The following is a 26191-nucleotide window of genomic DNA, read 5'->3' as shown; positions in this document are numbered from 1 at the left end:
CACCTCTCCTCAGGGCAGAACCACGACTATTATGGGATAGGGTTCATTTGAAGCCTTGGGCAATGATGTGTTTGGAGGGCCCCATTCATTCTCTCTGTCTCTCTCGCACACACAAGCAGACGGTCATAAAGCTCTCAGATGGGCCCTCTTGTCTTACAGTAGTGAGCCACTGTTTTCCCAGAGGCCTCGTCAGACCGCAAACTACAGTCTAATCAAGACAATGAATGTGAGCCAAACTAATGCCACAATTCTCCTGGATCCTCTTGCATTGATCCAACAAGAAATCAGATTACTTACTGTGACCAGATCAGATTTAATTAATCTAAAGTTCGGCTGCTTTAAATTGCTCCTTTGCAGACACCTTTTACGATAAAGGAATCCCAGTAACGTGACAAAATGCTAGAGGACATTTTCCCTCGAGGAAGAAAGACTTGGAAATAAAACAGCAAACTCTTTGAAATAAAAGTGCTAAGTAGAACCATATAAGGTTTTTCGGCTTGTCCTCATAGGAGAACCCTTTTCGGCTTTCGTCGGTTTTCAGGATCAAAATGGTTCTTTCTGGAACCATTAGTGTTACAAAGAACCCTTGAAAAACAAATGGTTCCAGGTAGAACCTCAGCACTTGTTAAAGAACACTTTTGGAACCCTTATTTCTACCCCGAACCAAAGGGAGAATTTAACAGTGAGATAGATGTAGAATAACTAGACACCAAATCCAATTTAAAACATGTAAAATAGTTTCAGTAATTTCTCTAAAAACACTACCCAAACAAAAGTAAATAGTGCTTTTTCTGATAACCTTTTTAATCAAACTTTTTTATCCTCAGTCCTATGTTTCTTTATATCCTTATGCAACAAAATGTGGAAAAGGAAATAACATTTTATTTTTTACGGTTCACACAACAAAGCAAAGAAAAATGGAACATGGAAAATGTGTAAAGCAAAAACTATACAAAGTTGTGTCATGTATAAATAAAACTTCAATACTACACATTTTATGTGTAGAAAAAACACATTCAGTTAAATGTAATGGCATCCAGGTTATGGGCTGTCATTCAGCAAATCTGACCACACACAATAGTGGTTAAACTAAAAAAAAAGCGTTTTTTCTTCCTTCTTTTAAAGGACCCTGCAAGTTTAATTATCTCATATCCTGGATTTCCGAAACACAAAGTTAATCTCACACCATAATAAGTGGAGAAACGTTTCTGTGGCCGGACAGACAGACAGACAGACAGATGCTGGGTTTGGTCCAGTGGTGCAGACATGAATGCAACAGCTCCTCTCCTGTGGAGGCAGATCTCAAATTGGTCAGAGAGGAGGATCAATAACACCGGGAACAGATAGAGAGAATGATGGGCATCGCAGGCATCCCACTGAAGTAAATTACATTAGAAACTCAGACACTGATTCAGGATGGAAAACTACAACTGGAGGGGGGAACAGCCAGAGGGAGTTCTCTTTTTTTTTTAAGTTTTCTATAAATTGATGGACCCTCTCCGTTTGTATAGTCAGTGCAATTTTTACATGACAGATTACCAATTTTGTATTTTATCAGAAATGTTGTGCTTTTTTGTCATCAAAAACAACTGTTTTTGGACTATTATTCATGCACGTAAGGCATTAAAAACAGCATTTCTTAGTTATAGTTGGTTTGAGGTCAAATTAAGTGTCCTCTATTAGTCCCACAATGGTTAAAAAGTGAACTTTTATAATGTATATTTCTTATGCATTGTATTTCGCAAGATCACTGTATGTTCCTGAGCCAATTTCAAAATATAAATGATCTTGGATGGGTCTAGTACAATTTGACGCGCTCAGTTCAAGCTCAGTTACGAAACTTGCAAAACGACAAGAAATACGCCAAATCCAAGATGGCGGACTTCCTGTTGAGTTGAGGTCATGGTGTCATGAGGATATTTTGCTCGTCTTTGGCCGGGGCAATATACCCACCGAACTTCGGCGCAACTAAATTTCTGCACGCTCCATAGGGACCTGACCTGTGGGGGCGCTACTGAGCCATTTTGCGTTGGTTTTTCCACAAGTACATTATTGTACTCGGAGAATAATAAAATAATAATAAGACTAAGAAGAAGAATTCCTTGAATTTCAATAGGTTCCTCGCCACCTTTGTGTGTGAGGTCCCTAAAAAGCATACAAAATAAGTATGTATATAGGTATGTGTATACCTCAAACTTTTACACTACAAAGTTAATTTCCACCAGAATACAGACCTCAAATCACACAGGAAACTGTCCAGAGCGTATGTGAGGGTGTGTGTATGTATGTGTGTGTCCTCCAATTCTTTGACCTAAAGCTCCTCCTCTGGTGAAAACTTTCCAACATAGCATTTAATCTTTTCATATCTGTCTGCTAGTGACCATCTCTCTCTATATATCTCTATTTTTTCTGTAATCATCATGTCCGCCTCCAGCCTCTCGAACGATGTGACAGCATATAGGTGACCAGCGGGTGGCCCCAGGGAGAGCCAGCCCCGGAGGTCATCCAGCCACTGTCCCTACGAGGCAGCCCTGCCGCGGGTCACCTGCTGCCCACTTTCCCCTCGTTATTTATCTCTCGCTGACACGTCATTCCTCTTCCTGTCAAAGCCCTTCTTCTTCTTCTTCTATCGCCCCCCGTTTTTCCGCTCTCCTCTGCTGAGTTTGGCACCGGTCCTGTGATCCTTCTCGCCAACGCAGGCTACACCCAGGCCAAGGCGTGCTGAGTCGACCCCTTCGCATCACCCCTGTCCGGGTCACGTGACATCCAGCTTCGGTGGGGGGGGGGGGGCTCCTAACGATGGGGGCTGGGCCGTGGCCTGTAAGCGAAAGTCCACATTGTGCGAGTTGCTCCGGCCCTCTCTCCACAGTCCACCAGAGGGGTAATTACCTCCCCAAGTTGGGCTTGGAACTGGACTTCTTGCCCCCTTAAATCTCTGTGGACCGGCTGGGACGCAGCACCTCCTTTCATTAGGAGAGCAACTTATGGAGGGAGAGCCACGAAAACAGACAAAGTGAAGGCCCTCCTTTGGCTGGTGATAAATTGGTTTGCCTCGCAGATGGGGGGGGGGGTTGGAGAATGACACTCAGAGGACATGCAGGGGATGAGGAAGTCACAAATACAGTGCAGGAGATAAAAATATCTAAAGCTGAAGGTACAGAAACGAGAAAAGAGCTGTTTTTTTTTTTCCAGCTTGGCCTCCATCCGGGGCACATATCATCTGGGGAGCACACGCCAAGGACAGAGAGCCCACAGAGTGAGCAAGTGGTGGGCATTAACATCAATGAGGCTCACGGTAATCACAGGGAAAAATAATTGCTGTCATCTCCGCTAGGTCACTTAGACGTGATTATCCCAAAGTCAGATACAGGTTTCTGTGCCTTCCCCAAACCGCCCAGTGATCTTATCCAGTACAAAGTGAGACGATAAGGAGAAAAGAGGAGCGAAAGTGAACACGTAATTAGCGAGCGGCTTCGTGTAAGTGCTGTTTGATTTATAATTCAGCGTGGCGAGAACCCCTGCTACCTAAGGCTGGTGCTCCTCTGCATTAGCTCTGCGACTGGGAGAGCGGCTGCAGCGTGAGGGGGGGAGAACCTGACTAATTTGTGCTCCGATTGAGGTGAGTTTAAAAAAGGGAAGGAGATGTGAGGTCCATACCTGGACATCGTGGGCAACAGATCACAGAAACAGAGAGAGAGCCGTTTTATCCGTGTGTCGCTCATTCTCGCTTTCTAATTAGACCAAACGATGGTCGGCGTCAAAAAAATGAAGTCAGAAAAGTTTGATGAATTTGATGAAACTTGCTCATTTGTGACTCGAGCGCTGAGACGAGCAGGAAAAAGTCTTGAATTTTACAGTTTTCAGAGCCACACGCCTGTATGAAGTGATTTTTCTGTGGGAATTAAGCAACATCATTCCTACTCAAACTGCATCTTTGATAGAGCAGGTTTTCCCGTCAGCAGTGGCCTGCTTTCCCCTCTACTCAGCTTGGTTACGCACCGGATTCTCGTCGGTTCCCCATGGGTCCAATGATCCCCAGATCATCCTTTATTCTTGACGCCCTTATAAAGCTAACGTGCTGATTTTACGTTTTCAACCTGCCATGATCCCCCACAATCCCCTCTTTTCCCTCCGGTTGCGCTTTCACACTCAAGTGAGGATCCGTTGCTGCTTTGATCACAGTCCCCCGTTAAAGGTTTAAAATGTCTCAATTCCTGATGATTGTTGGGGCCTCTGTGGTTTACTTTAAGCATTTCCCCATGCCCCATGTCCAAATTCACCACTCCTAAATGAGGTACCATCTCTCCCAGCTTCCCATCCCAGTGCTGCTTTCAAGTTCCCCCGACTGGGTGCCGCAGCTGTAAGCCCTAGATTTTGTCTCCTCAGTCTTTGTCAAGCCCATTTGCCAAATACAAAAAAGGGCCAGTAAGCTTGGTCTTCATTGCTGCTCTCCAAAGTAATCCCCAGATCTCCCACTTTCTCAAAAATCAATTCAAAGGTTGAGATGAGGTGAAACTCCCTTCTTAACTCATTGAGCTGGGAAGTGATAAAGTCTTAGGATCACTTTTTTTTCCTCTCTCTAATCATTGTGGCTCCATGATGAAATTAATTGTCCAGTTTCGTGGAGCTGTGATGGCAGCTGTAAAGGAAGTTACACGTTATAAAGCCAAATTCAGCATTTTCCTTTTTTTTAAAGATGCAGACAAAAACAAACAAGAGTTAAAGTTTGCCATATGTAAGAATGTGGCCAAAAACGGTTACTACATTTAAATTCAAAATACAGAGGTCTTTTAGGTCTCGTTTTTTGACGTAACTGGCAACCCGTGGTTGCTCGGCAGCTGAGACTCTACTGACTGCAATGATTGGTAGACGGCGGTAGGTGGCGCCACATGCCAAAACATGATTTCAAAACATAAACATGATTTGCAGTCTGCAAAATATATTTCTAATGCAAATATTTTGTCTGTACTGTTGTTGTTGGTGAGTTCAGTTTGTTATATGAACATTATTCCTGAGTCTCTGTGACATATTAGGAGGATTTTATGGCCAGTTGCTTTAAAATTTATTACATAATGTCATTAACCCAGTGGAGTTCATCATATGAGCATTAATAGTCCAACATTCTACGGTTGTTAAGAACTCAAAAAATGTACTTGAACTGTAAATTATTCTAAGAAATGCTAAGAAACAGCTCTTTTTTTAAAAAAAAGGTTTAGTGTGTAAAAACGAGTGACTTCACCAATAACCCTCCCTTTTCCCAAACATGTCAGGAACTACAGTGGCCTTTGCATACCAAAAAGGATGTTGTTCAATGTTTGTGTGGTAGGCTACACACACTCATGCTGGTATATGCAAGATGGTGGTGTCCGTAAAGCAAGGCCCTTGCCTAAAGTACATATAAAAGGCTTATAAATCAGACTTATGGATGGTATATCTTTCTAAATGTTACACCTTGGACTTAAGGGTGAATTTAAGGGTGCTTTCATACCGATATTGTTGTTCTGAAATCAGGGGCATTTTTCCCCTCGAGATCGGTTCTAATGGGGTTAGAAGGCACGGAGCAACGACGCCATTGCAACAGTGCCACTGCAAGAAATAACTTTGGTATCTGATGCATCTTCAGAATACAAACTATCTAGTGAATAGTTCATCGCATGCCTCTAGAAAATGCCTTTGGATGTGTCTTCATATCATCACATATATGGCATTGTTTTCAGGCGTAGCCTAGTTGCTCGCTCAGGTTGTAAATGTTCATAAGACTGGTATCTCACCATTCAGAGAACAGCAAACGGCAAATTTCCACGTAGCGTTGGTACATAGCATACAGGTATGAGAGCACCCCAAAAAGTTACTTTTTTCAAGCATCACAAGTCAGTCAGTCGTTGAACCAGTCCAAACTGCTGCCTCTGCATCAGTCAGGTCGAGCTGAAAAATTAAGGCTAGTGCTGGGACAGCACCAAGTCTGCCAACCAGCCTTGGCTAATGTCAACCTGATGGAGGCTCCAAACCAGTGGGGTGGGATGTTCCACCACAACCCTCTGCCCTATGGTCTACCGCCATAATTAATATGTTGTTGTATCAAAGTTGAAGCGTTTGCCTCCGAAATGTCCCGCGCACCGGCCTCCTTATTAAAGACCTGACCTCCAAGCAGCTGAAGGTTGTGCTGCAAACTTGGCACGCCCCCCGAGCGAAAAACATCTGCTTTCCTCACAGGCAAGGACCGCCGCGGACCCCGCGTCTCAGCTGGTTCCCACAGCGCCCGGCGAGAGCGAGCCCTTCCACTGTCCTCGCTCGCTGACCCCCACATTTATAACCCCACCTTTTGCTGCCACTGAGACCTCCTCTCAAGCCTTGGGCCCAGGCCTGGACCTCTCCATCACTGCGCCACCCCCCCCCCCCCCCCCCCCCCCCGTCCTCATGTAGCACCGTGCCAGTGTGGTCACTGCACTGCTGAGAGGACTGCTCCTGTCTTGTTATCCCCACATCCTCGCCTGTTGAGAAGGATGGAGGGATGAGAGGGCATGGAGGAGGAGGAGGAGGAGGCATCTGCACCGCTCCCACAAAGCGACGACTGTTGGAACGCTGACAGAAGCATCTGTCATCCCCTGCTTTCACACACTCACCTGCTGTCCGAGGAGCTGGACTCATACTGTCTCCCTCCACACTTCCCCTCCTGCCGAGGTTTCTTGGTGGTGGTGTAAAGCTCTTGGACGCCTCCTGTAGAAATCACACACACTGTCGATTAATCGTTTGGTCCATAAAATGTCAGGAAACGTAAAAAACGTTAAAAAACGTTGATCAGTGTTCGTCAAACCTGGAAATGACGATGTTCTCGAATGTCTTGTTTTGTCCACAAACCAAAATGATTAAGTTTTAATGATTTCTTTACTGTGTGGAGCAAAGAAACGACGAAACTATTCACATTTAAGAAGCTAAAACCATCAGAAATCTTGTTTTAATCATGAAAAAAGCTTCAAACGGCTTTAATCGATTATCAAAATAGTTGACGATTAATTTAGTAATCGATTAATTGATTCAGCTCTAGGTAAATGTATAATTTTTACAAAGTTGGTTTATTTTAAACATCAAATCATTGGAAATGGTTAAAAAAAAGATGAGTTTCTATTCTGTGGGAACCCTAAATTAAATATTTAGAATCCTCATATGTAAAATTAAATGTTTTTCTCTATTTGTTCTTCTTTTTATATGAAAAACTTTTAACTATATATATAATTTCTCGCTCAACGACAATTGTCTCTAGACCTCATATAAAGATGAATGCTCTGGCTCCACGTTGCCAAGTCCTTGCCACATTAAGCTGCATTAACAGATACGGCTGTGTGGTGTTAATGAATGTTCTGACCTGTCTTGTGACCACTTTATCATTCTCCAGTGGCAACCCTGTCCGTTCCCCCGAACACGCTGAAGGGTTGCCAGCAGAAAAGGGGGAAAGATGCCAATCCATGTGTATGACACACACACACACACACACACATAAAAAAAAAAAGCTCAAGGACACCATCACTCATTAGAGTCCAAGGAAGGTGCCCTTTAAATGATGCCACACAGACTTGAAAAACAAACAACAAAAAACACTGCTTACTTTCTGACAAAATTTGTAAAATTTTCAGTTTGATTTAATCGCATTTGGAACTGGTCGTTTTTCTTATTTAACAGCAGGAAAAAATCTTCTGAGAGATATTTGTGATTTGAAAATATCCTCCTCTATAAAGATGTCGTAGATTAACATTAAAATGACTTTATTGGCATCACTGATGCATTCATGTGGGGCTGCAAATGCAACTATTTTCATAGAAAAGCGTAGAATTTTCTTGTTTATGAAGCTGAAACTATTTGATAGCCAGAACAATAGACCATCTGATGCAGATCTACACTGTAAAGAAAAAGTTGAGAAAACTAAAAATTTCAAGGCAACTTGATGCAATCGATTTTTGAGTTTACAGCCCAACAAAAGATCTAAAGTTTTTAAAAAAGTTATATTATTTTGTTAGACAAACATGTAAGTTAGAGTTGTGCCAACTCAAAATTCTGTTTTCAAGCAGTTTGGCTAACTAATCTTGTTCAGATAATGTAAAAAAAATATGAAAAAATTTAATTTAGAAAGTTTGTCTAACAAAATAATATTAGTTGATGGAACTTTTTTAAAAACTCAATATCTTTTGTTGGGCCGTAAACTCAAAAGTTGATTGCAGCAATTTGCCTTGAAATGTTCTTTTTTACAGTGTATAATGTGTAAGTAGCTGGTTTTAAATTGTTTCCCGTGAAATAACTTGTAATAAATGCTGTCAAATAAACGTATAATAGGATAACTGCAGTTAAAAAAACGGACATACTTAAGTAAAACGTGTACGTATAGTTTTACAAATGCACAGTAAAAAAAAAGTTGAGAAAACTCAAAATTTCAAGGCAACTTGATGATCAACTTGCCTAACTAATCTTGAAAAATTATTAAAAAATAAAACATTTAATTTTGAGTTGGCACAACTCTAACTTACAAGTTTGTCTAACAAAATAATATTAGTTGATGGAACTTTTTAAAAACTCGCAATATTTTGTTGAGTTGTAATCTCAAAAATTGATTGCAGGAAGTTGCCGTGAAATTTTGAGTTTTCTTTATTACAGTGTAGTGTATGTAAACTTTTGCAAGTCGCGTGAAATTTAAATAATCGAGTAACACAAAGGTGCTTCAGAACTATGCTTGAGACAATTACTTATGTAGCTGCCAGCATGGCGACGAGAGAGGGGTGTGGAATGGCGCAGGTCGTGTATGAAGCAGCCTTCCTCAGCATGTGAGCGAGAGCCGCTGCAAAGAAGAGAGGCAGGTTAACAAATGAGTGAGGAAGGATAACGGGACTTTGTGGGCCCCTCGGAGACGGAGTGAGTCGGGATGTTCTGCCAACATATCGTCTGCCAGGGTGAAGGATGCACACACACACACACACACAGGCACACCCATACTGTCATCTCTCCATTGCTATAGCCTCTTATGGCCGTGTGTCTGAGCAGGAACCCCACTGAGCTGGCTGGGCTCCAACACCAAGGTCTCTCACCTCACAGGCTGGGCAGGTGGGGTTGGGGGGGCCCCTGGAAGCTGCGGAGTTATTCCTGTGCATGTACTCATGGTTCCACCTCTCTTCTCCTTTTGTCTCATCCAACCTCCTCTGGCCCATCCTGGCCTCCTCTTCTCCCTTATCCCCCTCTCTGGGACCCTGTGGCTGATGAGCCCGTCCTTCAACTATCAGCATCTTCTATTGTCTGTAATACACACACAGACACACACACACACACACACATACAGAGACTCACATGTAAGCTTGCCTGTGAATCTGTGAGGCCACAAATGTGAAGGTCACCTTCATATACTTTTTTTTCCTCCCACATACAGCCGCAGTATACACTCTCTGGCCACTTTATTAGGTATATGTAATCAGTCAGTCACATCTCAGCAACTCACTGGATTTAAGACGACCTACTCAGAGATAGAAAACATGATTTAAGTGACTTTGAATGTGACATGGTTGTTGCAGAAATACCACTTTTTAACCAAATACAATTTTGTTAAATTATAAAACATTTGTTAGAAAATAAATATTTAAAGGGCATTTTGTGACAGACACAAATGAAATCATGAATTATACTAAAAAACTTATCTTAACTTAACTAGTCAGTCATTTCAGTCATTTTTCAAGCAATTATATATTTAACTGTCTGTTGTTTACGCACTTTTCAGCATTAACATCATTGCAAATCTCAAGTTGTGCACCTTGTAATTTAATGATGTAATTTTGGCATTTTCAAATATATAAGCATTGAATAAAAAAAAAGGAAAATGAAATTACAGTCCCAGGACAGACATCATCACTTGAGTGTTAAAGCCTAATTTTGCCACTAGGGGTCACTGTTTGCTTACCAAACAGTGTGTGGTAGTCTGAGGGAGCACTAGACTCCTCAGTATTCAAAGTTAAACCTTTTTCTTTTTTTTGTCGTTGTTGTTTGTTTTTAATCAACAAGTATAACTCAAACATCAGTGGAACTTAATGGTGAACTGGAGGAAATTCATTGTTTTCCCAACATTTAGATGTAAATCAGTTTGTACTTTAATTATATATATGTGTGTGTGTGTGTGTGTGGGTATAAAATACAAATTCTACACATAAATCATTTAATTATACCGTCAGATATCGCAGTCATTCATAATTATCTCTGCCTGCAACAGAGCTGCAGCCTCAGCAACTCACAGACAGAGGTCCCACTCTGATCACATTGTTCAGGTCACAATAATTTTTTTTTTTTTGTACTTTACCCTAGGCCGAAAATTACGCTGAGGACTAAACGTGCATTTTATAATCATCAAAGACATTAAGTGTGACTAAAAAGTTAATTGATGACACCAAATAGTTTGCATCTGCTGTGCGCATGCGTGGAAATTGACGCCCACTTTTTCCCCTCAAGTCGAGTCGAATGTCTTCTTAAAGACGATCTATGAAGCAGTGCTTAAAAATGTACTTCTTACATTTTAAATCCCTTTGAGTGCGCTTAGTAGTAAATAGGCAACATATTAATTTGTTATTATTATTGTTCATTTTTAGATAAATACAAACACATTGAGTGAAAATAGACACCCCTCTTGTAATGGTACGGTCTGTCAACGTCCTGCGCGGGAGCGGAAAACGTGCGTCTGTGTGACTGTTGCGGAAAAAAGGAGCCGTGTATTGTTTTATTCTGCTCAGATTACAGTGCTACGTCGAGATTTCGCTGAACTACGAGCAGCGCTGAGGTAATTTTTTTCCACTATAACAGATGTGAAGACGAGAACAGATTGTTGTTTTCACGCTTTCGCTTCAGAAGTGGAGTGTAGTGTAGTGGATGAGGATGAGCTCGTGATGTCGCTGTCACGATGGTGAAGGTGGCGTTTTTTTAGCGTGTTTTATGAGCGTCGATGGCAGCAGGTGGAGTTCAGGCTGTGAGTGAGTGCAGTGCAGTGCGGGGACTGGGTTCTGTCACAGCAGACATGACTGTCATGTTTGAATGAAGGGTGGAGGAGGAGGAGGAGGAGGTAGTGATCAGGGGGAGGAGCTCTGTGTACACGTTTACCATGATGCCTGAGCAGATTCACCTCTACCTTTTATGTGTTGCACGTCATCGACCAGCGAGCTGTTTCTGTTGCCATGGAGATGGCATTGTGTTGCAGCCAGGTTGAAGTAATCTCCTCCTCGTGCACTTTCATGAGTTACTGTTGATATCCGGATCCACTCTTTGAGGGCCTTTCTGCATGGAGAAAGGAAATGCATGCAAAAACAGCAGATTTAGGGATTGGGTAAATTGGACACTGTAAATCAAGGCTATTCAACTTAAGGCCCGGGGGCCAGATCAGGCCCTTTAAGCAATTTGGACCAGCCCGTGGCCCATTAACCCATAAATAATGAATGTATTATTAAAAAGGCAATTGCACTTTGTAGGCGGCCTATGTATGTACCAGAATATTTTGCACTATGAGCCAAGTGTATCAGTTGTACGTTGTATATTATTGGTACTGTTACTTATATTTCTGAAGAAAATAGCCTTTTGTGGCCATTGCACCTTAATGTTGTTGATATTGTTACCTCTAATTTTGTAAGAGCCAATTGTGACCGTTATACCCGAATGTTGGTGATACTGTAACTTTAACCTTTTTTGCACTATACGCAAATTGTATTGTACCTGAATGTTGGTGGGTTTTGTTACTTACCTTTTTAGCACAAAACTAGCAGCTATTTCAATAAATAAGTGCTAAATAATTGAAAACACAAAATAGTAGTACAGGGGTTGACCGGCCCACTGGCTGGACAGCCTTCCGAAAAGCTGGCCCTCTGGAAATTTTAGTTGAACAGTCCTGGTCTAAATTGAGTTGGATGGGAGTTTGTCTCCATGTGGCCCTGTGATGCATTAGTGATGTCCAGGGTGTACCCTGCCTTTTCACCCTCATGTGGAGATAAAGTGGTAGAAGATGGAGTGATTTAAACATCCTGGATCTCTTTATTCCGCTTTTGTGAACCAGACCTTCACTAATTCGTTTGTCTTTATTTTGCAGCTTCATTATGGCTCGAGACTGGAAACACGGTGATCTGATTTTTGCCAAAATGAAGGGCTACCCTCACTGGCCTGCAAGAGTAAGTCTGCAGCTCATGCCTACAGGCAAAGAAAGACTTTAGTTTCACTTTCACTTATTGCAGTTATCACAGAAAGCAAAGATGCTTTGCACCAGCTCAATTTTCCAAACAAAATCATAGAATACAGAGCACATAAACACCTCACACTTCTGCTTCTCTCCGCTCTCGTACAGATCGATGAAGTCCCCGATGGTGCCGTGAAGCCGTCCAACATCAAGTTTCCCATCTTCTTCTTTGGCACCCACGAAACGTTAGTCACGGAAATAACTTGATGAAGTTTTTTTTATTGACTGCGTGCATTCCAGTCTGTGTGTTCAGCTGTTATTGCACGCTTCCTCTAAACGCATCAATGTTTGATGAGTGTCTGAATAGAGTTACAGAGAGAGAGAGTCTGTGTTTCTGTCGCGGTAAACACTCTACATTTTTAATGGTTCGGGCAGTATCGCACGCGCGCACGAGTTATCCCTTACATCGATTCTTCTTCTCCAACAGAGCCTTTCTCGGCCCGAAAGATATCTTTCCGTACCAGTCCAACAAAGAGAAGTACGCCAAGCCCAACAAGAGGAAAGGCTTCAATGAAGGATTGTGGGAAATTGAGAACAACCCCAAGGTTGAGCTCACCGCACCCAAGGTATGTCCTACTACTGTTATGTTTTTATATTAATCCACCAGAAGCGGTGCTTAGGCTCGGATGAGCTGCTCCTCAGTTGCCCTTTGGATCTTTACTGTTGTATTTCTTATGCAGTTTTATTACACTGTTGATGACACAGTTGTTGTTTGTTTGAAGCCGGTTCCTCCACAAACCTTCACTGAAAAGGATTCAGACAGCAGTCCAGAAGGAGAGGAAGAGGCCGACGACAAGGGGATAAAATCCAAAGTACGTGTTTTTGAGTTTTATGTGTACACGCTTGCTTCACTGCATTGAGTTGCTACCTGTTTTGTCCGCTTCTTTCTTCTTTTGCCGTTTTTCTGATCTTTATCTAACGTGTGTGTGTGTGTGTGTGTGTGCCTCATACTGACTTACAGCCGCTCACAAATTCATATTTGATATATGCTAAGAGTAGCGTGTGTGTGTGTGTGTGTACAACATGAGGCTACTCCGCTAACTTTTACTCCCTTTCAAGACTTGCTTACCCCACCACACTGCATCCTATGCTGTCTCGCGGTGCATTCAGGTTCCAGGAAGTGAGGCTGAGCAGGAGATTGAGAATGAGGAGGAGGAGGAGATGGAGAAGGAGCAGGAGGAGCAGGAGGAGAAAGGGTCTCTGATCTCTGAGCAGGGTCCTCAGAACCAGGATGTACGTACGTTGCATGCTAGGATACCGTAACGCGTCGCGGTGCAGCTTATCAGACTCCTTATCTGCAGGAAAGCATGCGGCAGTTGGTGGTTTTTCCAATTGTTTGTAGTAAACTGAAAACTCTTCACTGGGTTTTTCTGGTGGTGGGTGCTGATGTTAACGTCGCTGAGGTGATAAAGGTTAAATAATATCATGAGGCCCAGTGGTCTGAGAGCATAAACTCTGCCGTCACTAACTGGAAAGTGTTTAGTGCGTTGTGTTTTACCACCCTGATCAAGTCGTGTGGGCGCTTTTCCATTTCCCTCTTTTCTCTGTCCACATAATGAGCTGCTGTAACTTTACTTTTGCATGGCTTTCTCTGTGCTTTTGGAGAACGGTGAGTTGTTTCCCAATGACGTGCATTATGTTTTTCCTCCAGGTTTTTCCCTCAAATTTGATTTGTTTTTGAAAAGACGATTACATGCGACTACAAACGTTCTCTTTCTAAGAAAGTCCCAGTGTGACATTGAGAAAGGGAAGGAGGAGACGCAGATCATCTGATAAAATATGTCTGCCAGTGACTTCTGAAAAAATTTTGTGCTGCATGAAATCAGGAAAACCAACATTTCCAGTGGAGACATCACAAGTTTTGCAGTTGCTGACACTGTTGTCACAAAATTAACGAAAGGTGTCACACTTTAGGGTGCAGCGCAGAACGAATCCACGGAAGTTCTCAAACAAAAGAGAGGACGGAAGAAAAAGGTTGGTAGCATTTCTCAATTGAGTCACTTGTAAAAAAAGAATATATATATATATATATACTATAATTTGTCTCCAGAGTGACGCTGACCAGGAGGCGGAAACAGAAGATGCTCCTGTTAGTCCTGTGAGTCCGCCAGGTAAGCTCAGCTCCATTTGATGCTGTTGACTTTTGGACCATGAAGAACATTTCATACTATGATTAGCAGTGTTCCTACTGTTTTTAGTTATGAGGGGTAGTGACCTTAAGAAACACAGGTATGTCGGTCTGTTTTGGAGTCAACATTTGTCTGTCTTTAGTTTTTGGGATCATTTATAGTAAGTAAAGCATCACGTTCGCTGTTTTACAAGTTACAGTGTGTCTGTCACACCCGATTCAGATAAATGGGTCGTTAGCAGCCTTTTGTCAGAGCTTGCTGATGAGCTGACTGAATCGGGTGTGTTTGACCTCGGGACAGGACACGCTCTCAGTAATAACAAGGCAGAGAAAAGGAAGGAATGCACTCATTAAAGGCATTAAAATAGCCACCACAGTCCAGCACAATCAGATAAATAAGCTCCCCTTGCTCTGCTTTCATATATATATATTTTTTTTATCAATGTAATTCAAATGAGGACCAATGCTTCTGCAGATTCTAGCCACTAAAAAATCCGCAAGCAATCTTTGCGTGGTCACAATCGATTGCGGATCACGTTGTGATGCTTCTAAGAAACACTTAATTTCAACACCCCACGCTAAATTGAAATAAAACTGGCTTTCAAATTTATAATACCATAATGAAACTGCTCGTCTTCTGGCAGCACACCCCACAATTAGACTTCCTGCCCCCTCTACTCAAATGAATGGTTGGGGGAAGTAACCGCGAGAGATATTGATGAATATATACGTTTTTGTAGATTTGCACTGTGTTGAATTTTATTCCATGTGTGAGATCAGGTGGAGAAGCTCCCAAACGAAGAGGCAGGAAGCCCAAAAGTGAGAAGCTGCTTCTGCTGCAGCAGCAACAGCAGCAACAGCAGCAACAGGACCAGCAAGGCTCAGGAAGTGAAATGTAAGCACATGAATATGAACACACGGAGAAACCCAGCTGTACAGAACATTCTACGACTGCATTCGTCTTGTTAAATACTTTTAGGGACACTACTGAGTTGGACAGAAAGAGAAAGAGGACAACAGAGGATAAGTCTAAGAGTGGAGAGGAGGAGAAGAGAAAGAAGAGGGAGGACAGCAAAGGAAAGGATGCAGAAGTGAAGGAGCCAGAAGCCAAGAAGAAGAAGCAGTCCAAGGATGACGGCTCCTCCGGCTCTGACGATGAAGAGGCAGGTGTCTGCCGTGAAACGACAACAAAAACCTGCTCTAACAAGGACGAGAGAGTTCTCATCAATCTTTCATTTGTGTTATTTCAGAAAAATAAAAGCAGAAAGAAACAGCAAAGCTCAGAAGCGGACAAAGACGCTCGGCGGCGGAAAGCGGACGAGTTAAGAGAGTACGTTTTATTTTAGCAAACAAATGTAACTTTAAGTGTTAAATGAACAGGAAAGGACAGATTTGTAACGTGTATGTGGTGTTTTTTTCCCGTCTTGCAGAGTCGGCAAAGACGACGGGAAGAAAAACGAAGAGAAGACGGGAGTTAAGAAAAAAGGTGAGCACGATAAATGTAACGATTAAACAGAAAGTGTTCAGGGTTTTTGAATTTCAAGTAATCTTGTGTTGCAACAACTAAATATATCAAAACGATCCCATACTCTGATGATGGTATTTAAAAACCTAAATTGTGTCATTTCTGTTCATATTTCTCCTGATTCATCCATCATATGCCTGTTCTTCTTCTGTGTGTTTACACTGCAGCAGATCTGTCCGTCCATAACCTTTAACCTTTAAAGGTCTGTAACAGTGTTGTTTTTTCTTCCTTCATTTTTTTTTTTTTTTAACTCAGAAGTGTCGACTGACCTTAAGCTCCAGCGACTGCACGGCGAAATCAAGATTTCACTGAAAATTGACAACCCTGTAAGTTAATTTCTTCACGTTTAGTCTTTTTTTCCAACATGATAAAAGGACACGTTTGATCTTTCGTTCAGCCTGTTTATGTTGCTCTGTATTATTAACATACTTTGAATTACTTAATCACCTAATTACCTCCCATCCCTGGAATTCCCGCCCATCTGTAGGATGTGAAGAAGTGCTTGGAGGCGTTAGATGAGATCAGCGCTCTCCAGGTCACGACCCAGAACCTGCAGAAACACAGTGAACTGATTGCCACGTTGAAAAAGGTATGGAATTTAACCTTTAACTTTAACCCTAAAAACCCATTCAAGTTCAAGGGTTAACTTCTATAACTTCTTTTTGACCTTCGCCAGGAGCTATATGTTTTCGCCGGAGTGTTTGTTTGTTTGTCTCTCTGTTAGCGACATGACTCGAAAAGGCACGGACAGATTTGGATGAAATTTTCAGGAAATGTCCGCAATGGGACCAGGAACAAGTGATTACATTTTGGGCGTGATCAGTAGACGATGCGCGCCGGCAGGGTGTATTTTGTAGGCACTGCGCTGCCTTGGCGGAGGTCTGCGCTCTCAGAGTGCTTTTCTAGTTTTTTTTATATATATATATATATTTTGCTGTCAAATGGCGGACACGCACGTAATAAACTGTCCTACTGAGCAGACAGTAACGACACCAATAACGGCACATTTTATTAGTGCTTATAAATAAGTGCTTATGAGATACAGAATCTCATTAGCACTTATTTTAGCAGTACCCCTTAGAATCCAGCAGAGGGCAACATATAAGGTTTCCTACCATGTCATATGACCATGTTGGCTACAAAGCCGTGTGTTATGAATAATCTAACACTCATCTTTGGGGTAAATTAATTCAAACTTGATTTTTGTAAAGTAAAAGTGACAGCCCTGATATCCGAATATCTTTGAAAGAACAGGATGTCTTTATACGATTAACCCTTAACTTAACCCTTGCGCACGTTGCAGTATCGTAATTACGCGTTTGTGCTATTGGAAAAATCCTAACAGTTTCTGAAAGCTGTCAAAGTCAAAGCCAACGTGTGGTTATTACGGTCATTTTCACTCGCAAATTTCAAATTTAACAAGCAAAATCTGGTGTTCTTGTACAACTACAGCGTTATCTTAAATAAAACTTGAATAAAAATAGTTTTTCTTCATTTTAAATTGTTAACACACTACTTTAACATGCAGTAAACTGCCAGATATTTAAAGTTATTCTGTAAAAATGGGCAAAAGCACTGAGTTACAGGACATTTTCTGGCCCTTTTATGGTTAAAATAAGCAAAAAAATAAAAATGCGTAGATAAACGCAACAACCAGACCACAGAATGGTGTTTTTTCTGTGTCCTTCACTGAGCGAGTAATGCTGGTTTCCTCTTCCTGTTGCAGATACGCAGGTTCAAGGCCAGTCAGGACATCATGGACAAGGCCACCATGTTGTACAACAAGTTCAAGAGTATGTTTTTGGTCGGAGAAGGCGACTGCGTGCTCAGCCAGGTGCTCAACAAGTCTTTGGCAGAGCAGCGTCAGCATGAAGAAGCGAAGAAAGGAGCGCTGAAGAGAGTCGAGCAAGCCAAGGAAAACAACTCGGGTACTGAGTCACTTCTTGTCAGCTAGCTGGAGCTATAAACAGTCATAATTGACTATTTCAATGTAATAATTTAATTCTATCTGTGCGTCTTCTACAATGTTTTAAGCCAGGGTTTATCACAGTTTCTCTATTCAAACACACCTGATGCAAATGGTCAGTAAGCTCTGCTGAAGCCTGATAACGAGCCATTTATTTGAATCAGGCGTGTCTGAGCAGGGAAAACACCTAAAACATGCAGGACAGTGGCTCCACAGCAGCCTCTCCATTTACACCAAGCATGACATGATTAAGTCACGATTATATAAGGACAAAAGGGAAAAAAATAGCTTTACAGGGAGAAACGGGTGCAGTCACGCATGCTGTAAATGTCACGGTGTATAGAATGGAGTACGGTAGATTTACATTAGACACCACATTGTGCAACAAACTGATTACAGTGCAACATCTATGTTACAAATGTAAGTATAAAATGAAAGTAAAGAACTGTATAACTCAAAAAACACACACATTTAGCGGCAACTATTGCGTGCATCGAGTGATGATACGGACTAAGAAGAAAACAAATACTTGGATACAGGCAAAAAACATTATAACGTCACAAGAAACAAAAACGGGTTCCATAACTAGTCATAACTAGTTGAGTGGAAGACGTCAACAGTGGTCGATGGTAATTGGAGATGTGCAGCCACATCCTCGTAGGAGTAATCGGTTTAACTCGAGTTCACACTGTACTTCCACTCAAATCCGCGCCTCTTTGAAAAGCTTCCTTTCTGGAGCAGAGCGTGCCGAAACGGGACGGAAAATCCTATTTATCTCTGTGCGGTCGGGAGCTCGGCATGTGTCGTCACATGCCTGTGTTGAGTTCCTGCGTTCACACTGGTTTATGTGATGCAGCTATGGTTTGTCTCACTGACCTGACTGTTCCTGTGTGCACTGCCTGCAGACAAGATGACAAACGGGGACATGAGCCCCGAGGAGAAGAAGCACGAGACGGAGAAGCTGCTAGAAGATGCCTCGGCTGCAAAAAATCACAGGTAAGTACTTTGTGTGTATTCGTTTCAGGACATATCGAGGAGGTTTTTGTCAGATTATGTGGTTCCATTATGCAACACAATAGTATTGATTGTTATTTGTATATTATATAGCTTTGTCCTCATTTATTCACCTTTTAATCTGTTTTTTTTGTTTGCTAATAGCACCCCAAAAGCTCAGGAAGAGTCCACTTAAGTGTTTCCCGCTGCTGTTCTCCATACTGTCCACACTGGGATCTGTCGTCCGGTCTCTCTCGAACACTGGTTTCCAGTTTGCTGCTCAAAGGCTCCGGTGCATCTGTACGACCGCTTCGACTCTGTGACTGACAACATAGTTTATTTTTGTATTTCGTGTTCACTTTAACCTTTTCTTACCTGCATCGTCACAAGCGTTGAGTTTAACAGTGGAAAGAGTGTGAATATGTTCATCTATAGCGGGGTTTCTCACTCCTGGTCCTGGGGAGTTACTGTCCTGCTCAAACACACCTGATTCAAATGATCAGCTCGTCATTAAACCCTGCTGAAGCCCAATAATGACCCATTTATTTGAATCAGGTGTGTTGGACCAGGAGTGAGAAACCCTGATCTATAGCATCGTGAATTTAGATTGTACTTCGCACACTCGCAGTTGGCACCATTCCATTTTTATTATAAGCTTCGTCATTTCTTACAGGGTTCAACTTTGATCTTTACTTCCACTTAAACATTATTTGATGTACAGATGCTTTGCTGTGTCAAGCTCACCACCAGCACCTCTCATAATTGGCTGCATTAGCATCTCTTAGTGGCTTCAGATGAGCACATAGATAATTCTGGAGATCGCCATAGTGTCTTTTGTCCAGAAAATGCTTTAATTTCCACCTTGTTTAAGTGTCTATTTTAACGTTGCTCTTCCTTTTTTTTTTTTTTTTTTTTAACATACTGTAGATGTAAATAAGAGTATTTTTGTCTCAGCATCCATTAATAAAGTAGTACATGTCGCACACTTTGTCTCTAATCATGTTTACATTGATAGAAATTGTGTCTTGATTGTTGGATAAAGAACTTTATATACTTTACTCTCGTCTGTCCCACTTTACACTTCAATTTAAAATGTCATGGGGGAAAAAAATACAGAACTTTAAGTCAGTCAATGTCACCTTTTATTTCAAATGCAAAGAAACAGCATTAGTGTGCAGGACACAAAAGGAAAAAAACAAAAGAAAACCATTCTTCAATTTTAAAACATTTCTTTCCGAAATACAAAAATATTTAACTGTATCATACAGCATTAAATCAGTGATCTGAGCCGTTCGCTGCAGGATAAGCTTTAGTTGAAGGCCCCACGGTCCACAAAAGGATAGGCCAGAAAATCTCCCAGCTTCTTGCCCTCGGCGTCGTAGTGAAGCATCCGGAAACACTTGTCACAGAAGAGACACGGGTCACTCGGAGCAAGCCGGTCTTTGGTAGTCAACCATCTGCAAAAAAAACAGACGTGAGATGTCAGTTTTGAAAGGCCAAGAGTTTTGTTTTTAAATTTGTTTCATATTATTTGTTTTAACAAACCTTCCAATGAAGATGTGGCAGACTGCACACTTCTGCGTGCTCACCCTGTGTTTGTGGATGAGAAGGGGATACAGCTTCTTCTTCAGACAGTCGGTCTCATGTGTCAGTCTGGAGAAAAAGAGAAATCAGGAGCACACCCACTTCTTTAAGGTCATGAGGGATGAGAGACAGATTTGTCTCACTGGTAATATTCAAGAGTTGCTTTCATGTGCGGTTTCCCTGCTCACACCAGCAAATTGGCTCGTAGATATTTGTGCATCTGTTTGTAGGCTCAGAAATTAGCGCTGAAGTCTTGTGACAGCTGTGAAATCCTGTGCTTTCTTTCAGGAGCGTGGTTCTCAGCGTGCTGTGGTAGACTAAGGTCAAGTCAACAGAATCACAACACACTTAACTTGGACTATATTTACCTTGGATTTATGGCACCTATTCCCTGTGGCATTGTTTCAAAAAGCTTGTGCGATGTCCTGACATGCATGTCCACGCAGACACACATTCTTTCTTTGCCAAGACCTTTCATCAATGACGGGAGAGTCTTCTCCAACAATTTATGTGTGAAAAACACAGATTTTCCGTGTGACTGAATCATTAGAATCAGTGAATTAAAAAGATTAGTTGAGTACTTCCTCCATGACCGGAGCACAGACAGCGGCGATGTTGTGATGTGATGAGATTTTAGACATTCCCGTACTAAATGTTTAACACACGTTTTCATGATTGTTAAGTCTTTTTAACTGATCTGAATGCCAGTCGGCATTGTTTGGTTTAAGTTTTGTGGACGTCTTTCTCAGGACTTCCTGTGACGACACCAATCGGTCGATGGCAGTCTGATGACATCCTGACCAGAGCAGGTGCTATCGCTAGTGGAAAAGCAAAATAACCGTGCTGAGGCGAGTCACGTCAGGGTTTCGTCAGTGTAGCGCAGGGTTTCTCACACTCTAGTCCTGCATGCTTTAGGCGTTTTCCTGCTCAAACACCTGATTCAAAGGGTCAGCTCTTCAGTAAGCTCTGCAGAAGCCGGTTAACGACCCATTTATTGGTCAGGTGTGTTGGAGCAGGGAAAACACCTAAAACATACAGTGAGAAACCCTGATCTAGTGTTTGCTCGGTGACAGTTCACTTTCACGCTGCACTTTTTGTCACGCAGTTAAAACGGCTGCTCATTTTGGGCCATATTGCCTGAAATGACCAGGAAGAAAAAAAAAGCATCAGGAAGAAGAAGAAAACCAAGCTCCGATCTTATCACATCTCAAGTGAGCCTTGAGAGAGAACATAGCTGCTGATGTGAACATGTTTTTTTTTATATATGAACGGCAAACTCAACAAAATGTCTTGAGAATTTGATTGGATTTTCTCCGGTGATCCTATCTGAAACCCCTTTCCTCTGGTGGCCTTATATACAAATAAAGGTGTGAAGCCACTGTCCTTACGTGCAGCGACAGAGTCAGTTTGTCTGATGATGACGACACAGAGGCACAAACATGTAGCACTAACCTGACGTCTGTGACGATGACAAGGTGTTCACAGTCTCCCTGGTGACAGTAGAGGTACGGGAAACCAACTTTTAGCTTCAGATCCACAAGTCTGGTGTCCTCCATCACTGCCTGGCTGTATGGCGGGAAATTGTGAGCCTTTGCCCATTCAATGATGTTCCTGTATTACAATCACAAGATGACAAAAATGCACTTTTAAATTAGATGTCAGATTATACTGCTATATCATTCTACACTTTATGGAGGCTTCCTCTTCATATAGAGAGGTCTCTACAGAGTGTAGTCTTTGGGGACTAGCTTTACTGTGCATCAGACTAAATTCACTGTTTTAAATTCATTCATGACTTTAGGTTATGGATAATTTGAAATGTCAAACGTTGGACTTGAGGTTAATGAGTGAAAAGTAACATGCCCTCAAGTGCCTTGTGTGTTCTAAATCGTGATTAGTCGCAACAGATAAAATGACACTAAATCATTGATGAGGCATATTTGTACTAAGTGTACTAATACTTATGGAACTTAAGTTCATGAACCTGAAGGGAAAGTGTAATTAATGCACCAGCACTCTGGCAGAATAGCAGCTGTGATAATTTGTCGTTTTTCAGGAGAAATGTTTTATTTGCCTGTTTTCCCTTTGAAATTGTTCTAAATCAAACACCTCACATGCCAGAAAGCATCGTCACTTCTCCTCTTTTTAGGGCATTTTAGCATGAGAAGGAAGCACATCAAGTGCAATGTTCTGCCCCAAATATTTTCTGTTCTGCTTATGAGTAAGACTGAACTACTGAATGAGAACATCGAAGACAGCAAGAATCACAAGGAGACAATAAATATCTAGGTCAAATGACCTTGTTCGTGCCACTATTGATTGATTACAGGAGCTTCAGTGTTGACTAGGGTAAGACAGTGATATTTAAAATACAAACATCCCATTCAGACCTGGTATTTAACATCCGTCCTCAGTGATCCGGATCCTGAGCCGGATCCTGCTCTGTACAGGTCTGAACGGCCCCAATGTGTTCGGAATGCATCCTCAAATCTGATCGCGGACATCGCATTCCGAGGGAACATGAGGACAGATGTGTCCACATTCCTGAGCGTACAAAAACGCATTCCATCTTTAGGACGCATTAGCCACAGCCTCATCAGCTGATATCTCATCATTGGTAGTTTCTCAGTATTATTATTATTATTATTACTACACCAATCACTGCTCATAAATTAGGCTGTAGTACTCACTCCAATCATGATATAATTTCCTTTTTCTAATGGTTATTTTCAGAGTAAGAGAATTGATTCACTTGGCTTCTCTTGCCTCTTTTTTTTATTTTCCTCCGTCATGCTCACATCGTCGGACTCCTTAAAAGCAACTTTTGTTTTTGCGAAGTCATGATGCCTGTGTGTCCCCCGAATAAAGGGTGGGGACATGTGGTCACAGGGGACACATCCAGGATACATTTTTAAAGCCAGTTAGTTTAGTGCAATGTTAGCTATGTTAGTAGTGAGGTCAGGAGCAGCATCACTGCTAATACCTATTTTTTTTTTACTTACATGCTCATATCTTTACACTCTGGGAATCGCGTGTCGTTGTAGAAAACTCCTTCGAAGAAAAAGAAAGCCGACTTGTAAAGCTCCTGAAAACAGATCACGTGAAAATATTATCTCTTTTGCTTTGTAACTGGGTCATAAAAACACAGACCACCTACTCCAAGTGTGGGTAGAGAGTGTGACAAAGTAAATACAAATTCAGGTGTAAGTTCCATGCGCTTACTTTGCTGATGAAGTCTGGAGCCACGTCTGGTGTGCAGCTGAACTCTCCCAACACTTGCAAGTCGCTGACGCAGCAAATGGCATCTTTGAGCTCTGCCAAGGTGTGGGAGCCCGTCATCAGCAAAGTCATGTGCGGTCTGATGTGGGTAAACTGAGGGCAATAAACACACACACACACCTGTGACTACCACGGAGAACAGCAATGCAAGAAATGGTGTCTGTAAAGAAGGTCTGTGGCACACAGAGGAAAAAAAAAAAACACACTCACTTTCGCAAAAGTGGCAGGATAGTAGACGTTGATGGTCAGAATGACTTCTCCCTCAGGCAACTTGTCCGCCTCGGTTTCCGGTTGCCCACCAACAATTCCACGTTCCTGGAAATGAAACAGAATCAAGCCAAATAATATAATTGTCTGGATTGTCATCAGTCAGCCCACAAGTTTCTCTACTCTACTCCACTACTTGAACTCACCAGTTCATCGGAGTAGAGGTCATGTCTGTTCTTGGTGATTTTCAGAGTAGCTCTGTAATCTTGTTTTTTTTTCCTTTGTCTGTTAAAATAAAATCACAAAGAATTTACTAGGATTTGTTTACATGTTTACACATTTATCGGCCCAATAACATACAGTAAATGAATTGTGAGTGCTGGAAAAAGATTCATACATTAGCGTTTTAAGTCTCGGGTCAGGGGGCACAACGTCAGTGTCAGGCTGCTGGTCCTTGGGGTGGCAACGGAGTGAATCGACACTGAAAGGACAGAATTAAACAAGGTGACACTTTTGCAAAGCATGGAAACGATGGGACAAGAAACACAGCCATATTTTTGTGTAAGTGTATTATTACTTCAACAAAAAAAAAAAAAAGCAATATGTGGTCATTTATTTCTGGATTGCATTATAAGATTTTCCTGCATGACCCCCACCAAAATTTCCAGTCCTTAATCGCCACCGATTCATCTGTAGACCTTTTAATCATCAGAGGTATGACAATGAACCACTCTGACCTGATCACTTCTTGCACTGAGACCATGTGACACACAATGTTTGACGTGGGTTCACATGTGTTAATGTGGGCAAATGCAAACAGGAAGTTTTGAAGAGAAACCTTGGAGTGACCAGTCTGGGGGATACTTCCATTGTTTCAGAGATGATAGAATATCATGTGGGGTGGGGATTGAACTGTCAGTAGCAAGATAAATCAGCCAACACATTCTTAGGATAAAATAGACTTAAGCAGGCAGACATCGGTGTTATTAGGTGAGGACATCTTTCCTTCTGTCCTTACTGGACAATAACAACAATAATACATCATACAACCACACCTGAAAACACCTGCACTATCCCTTTAAAAAGTACCTGCACACGGACTTGAGCTCGGCCATGGTCTCCGCGCTGATCCCCATCTCTTCAGCGAAGTTAGCATTAAACGTGTCCTCGTCCTCCTGCTGGTGGGACCAGTCTCCGGGGTTCAGTCTGCGCAGCCATTCGTTTCTGAACGAGTCGACGTGAAACGATTCGCTGTTAACATTCGCTTCTTCATAATCCGGGATGTTTACGGTGCTTTCCGTTTTCTGCTTGCACGGCGCCGCCATGTTTCTTTCTGGAGCAACAGCGAGTGCGCTGAGGATCATGGGAAATGTAGTTGTTATGAGACTAGTGGCGGAAGTGTCGTGGCGCGTACATTAAAGTACAGTATTGTATTTTGCAATGTTTTATCTTAAGTTTGTACACACAGTACACAATGTACATTGTCTGACGCCACTCTACAGAATAAAGAAAAATAATTACACCCACATATTAATCATACACGCAGCGGTGTCTTTTAACCCATGCTCAAACTCAGGAGGACAGGAAGCCCCGTAATGACCGACGCTAGCATTAAGCTAATTCACGCATCAATTAACACACATAAAAGTAAATTAAACAAACTGAAAGTTACCTAAAAAACGGAAATGTGCTTAACATAAAATCACAAAGCAGTGTGCATTACGATAGAATTGTTTAACAGTGACAAACTAAAAGCTTTATAAAGAATAAATAAATGGGCGAGAGATGTAAACATAATTTACCAGTTCCGACCGTCAGGTGCAACGCCAAATTACTCCCCAGGGAAACAAAAAAAAGGTATGTTATGGAAAATAATAACGTGGAACCAATTTTGGGCGAGTTCATAATAGATCATTATGTAAATAGATGACTAAAATAAAAAAAAATAAAAAAAATGGTGTCATTCATATTCACCATTTACAAGCTATTTTTCAGAATAAAAGAAACAAATGTGTAGATTATTTGTGGCTGGAATTTACGGATGAGAAACTACATATGCAGAAAAGAATCACAACCATATATGACCCAACAAACTGGAAAAATCTGGATTTTAATAGATTTTTCTGAAGCTGAAAGGGGATCCTGTTGCAAAGAAATGTTACACTTGAGGCTAAGACTGAGACTGCATTAAAACATACCATGTGAGTCATAGATAAGCCCCTATTTAATAAGTTGGTCTTATTTTTTTTACAATGAGAATGTACTTAAATTCAT

At 41.7% G+C, this 26191-nt stretch overlaps 2 protein-coding genes across 2 annotated transcripts; one reads left to right on the top strand and one right to left on the bottom strand.

Annotated features, from left to right (window-relative positions):
• The first annotated feature begins 10720 nt into the window (after window positions 1-10720).
• On the top strand, window positions 10721-19279 carry psip1a (PC4 and SFRS1 interacting protein 1a). The gene is made up of 17 exons (XM_083909379.1): window positions 10721-10798; window positions 12092-12170; window positions 12344-12420; window positions 12663-12801; window positions 12958-13047; window positions 13346-13468; window positions 14150-14209; window positions 14286-14346; window positions 15144-15258; window positions 15343-15526; window positions 15614-15693; window positions 15794-15849; window positions 16144-16214; window positions 16376-16477; window positions 17615-17816; window positions 18760-18850; window positions 19013-19279. The coding sequence occupies exons 2-17, from the start codon at window positions 12099-12101 to the stop codon at window positions 19041-19043; spliced, it is 1554 nt and encodes a 517-aa protein (XP_083765505.1). The 5' UTR covers window positions 10721-10798; window positions 12092-12098; the 3' UTR covers window positions 19044-19279.
• An 857-nt stretch (window positions 19280-20136) lies between these two features.
• snapc3 (small nuclear RNA activating complex, polypeptide 3) lies at window positions 20137-25242 on the bottom strand (the record flags this gene model as incomplete). Its single annotated transcript, XM_083909378.1, has 9 exons — window positions 20137-20304; window positions 20393-20500; window positions 21884-22042; window positions 23434-23516; window positions 23654-23803; window positions 23921-24025; window positions 24124-24202; window positions 24315-24398; window positions 25007-25242. 9 exons carry the CDS (start codon window positions 25240-25242, stop codon window positions 20157-20159), a joined length of 1152 nt encoding a protein of 383 aa, XP_083765504.1. The 3' UTR covers window positions 20137-20156.
• Window positions 25243-26191: the final 949 nt, after the last annotated feature.

The sequence above is a fragment of the Microchirus variegatus genome (genome assembly GCF_963457635.1).
Source record: "Microchirus variegatus genome assembly, chromosome: 23".
In the NCBI taxonomy this organism is placed as follows: domain Eukaryota; kingdom Metazoa; phylum Chordata; class Actinopteri; order Pleuronectiformes; family Soleidae; genus Microchirus; species Microchirus variegatus.
This window is presented reverse-complemented; position numbering and strand designations above follow the sequence as displayed.

Coding starts and splice junctions, on each gene's coding strand:
- psip1a (XM_083909379.1), top strand. CDS start 12,099: ATGGCTCGAGACTGGAAACACGGTGATCTGATTTTTGCCAAAATGAAG. Junction 12,421..12,662: donor TTCTTTGGCACCCACGAAAC/GTTAGTCACGGA, acceptor CTTCTCCAACAG/AGCCTTTCTCGGCCCGAAAG. Junction 14,210..14,285: donor AGAGAGGACGGAAGAAAAAG/GTTGGTAGCATT, acceptor ATTTGTCTCCAG/AGTGACGCTGACCAGGAGGC.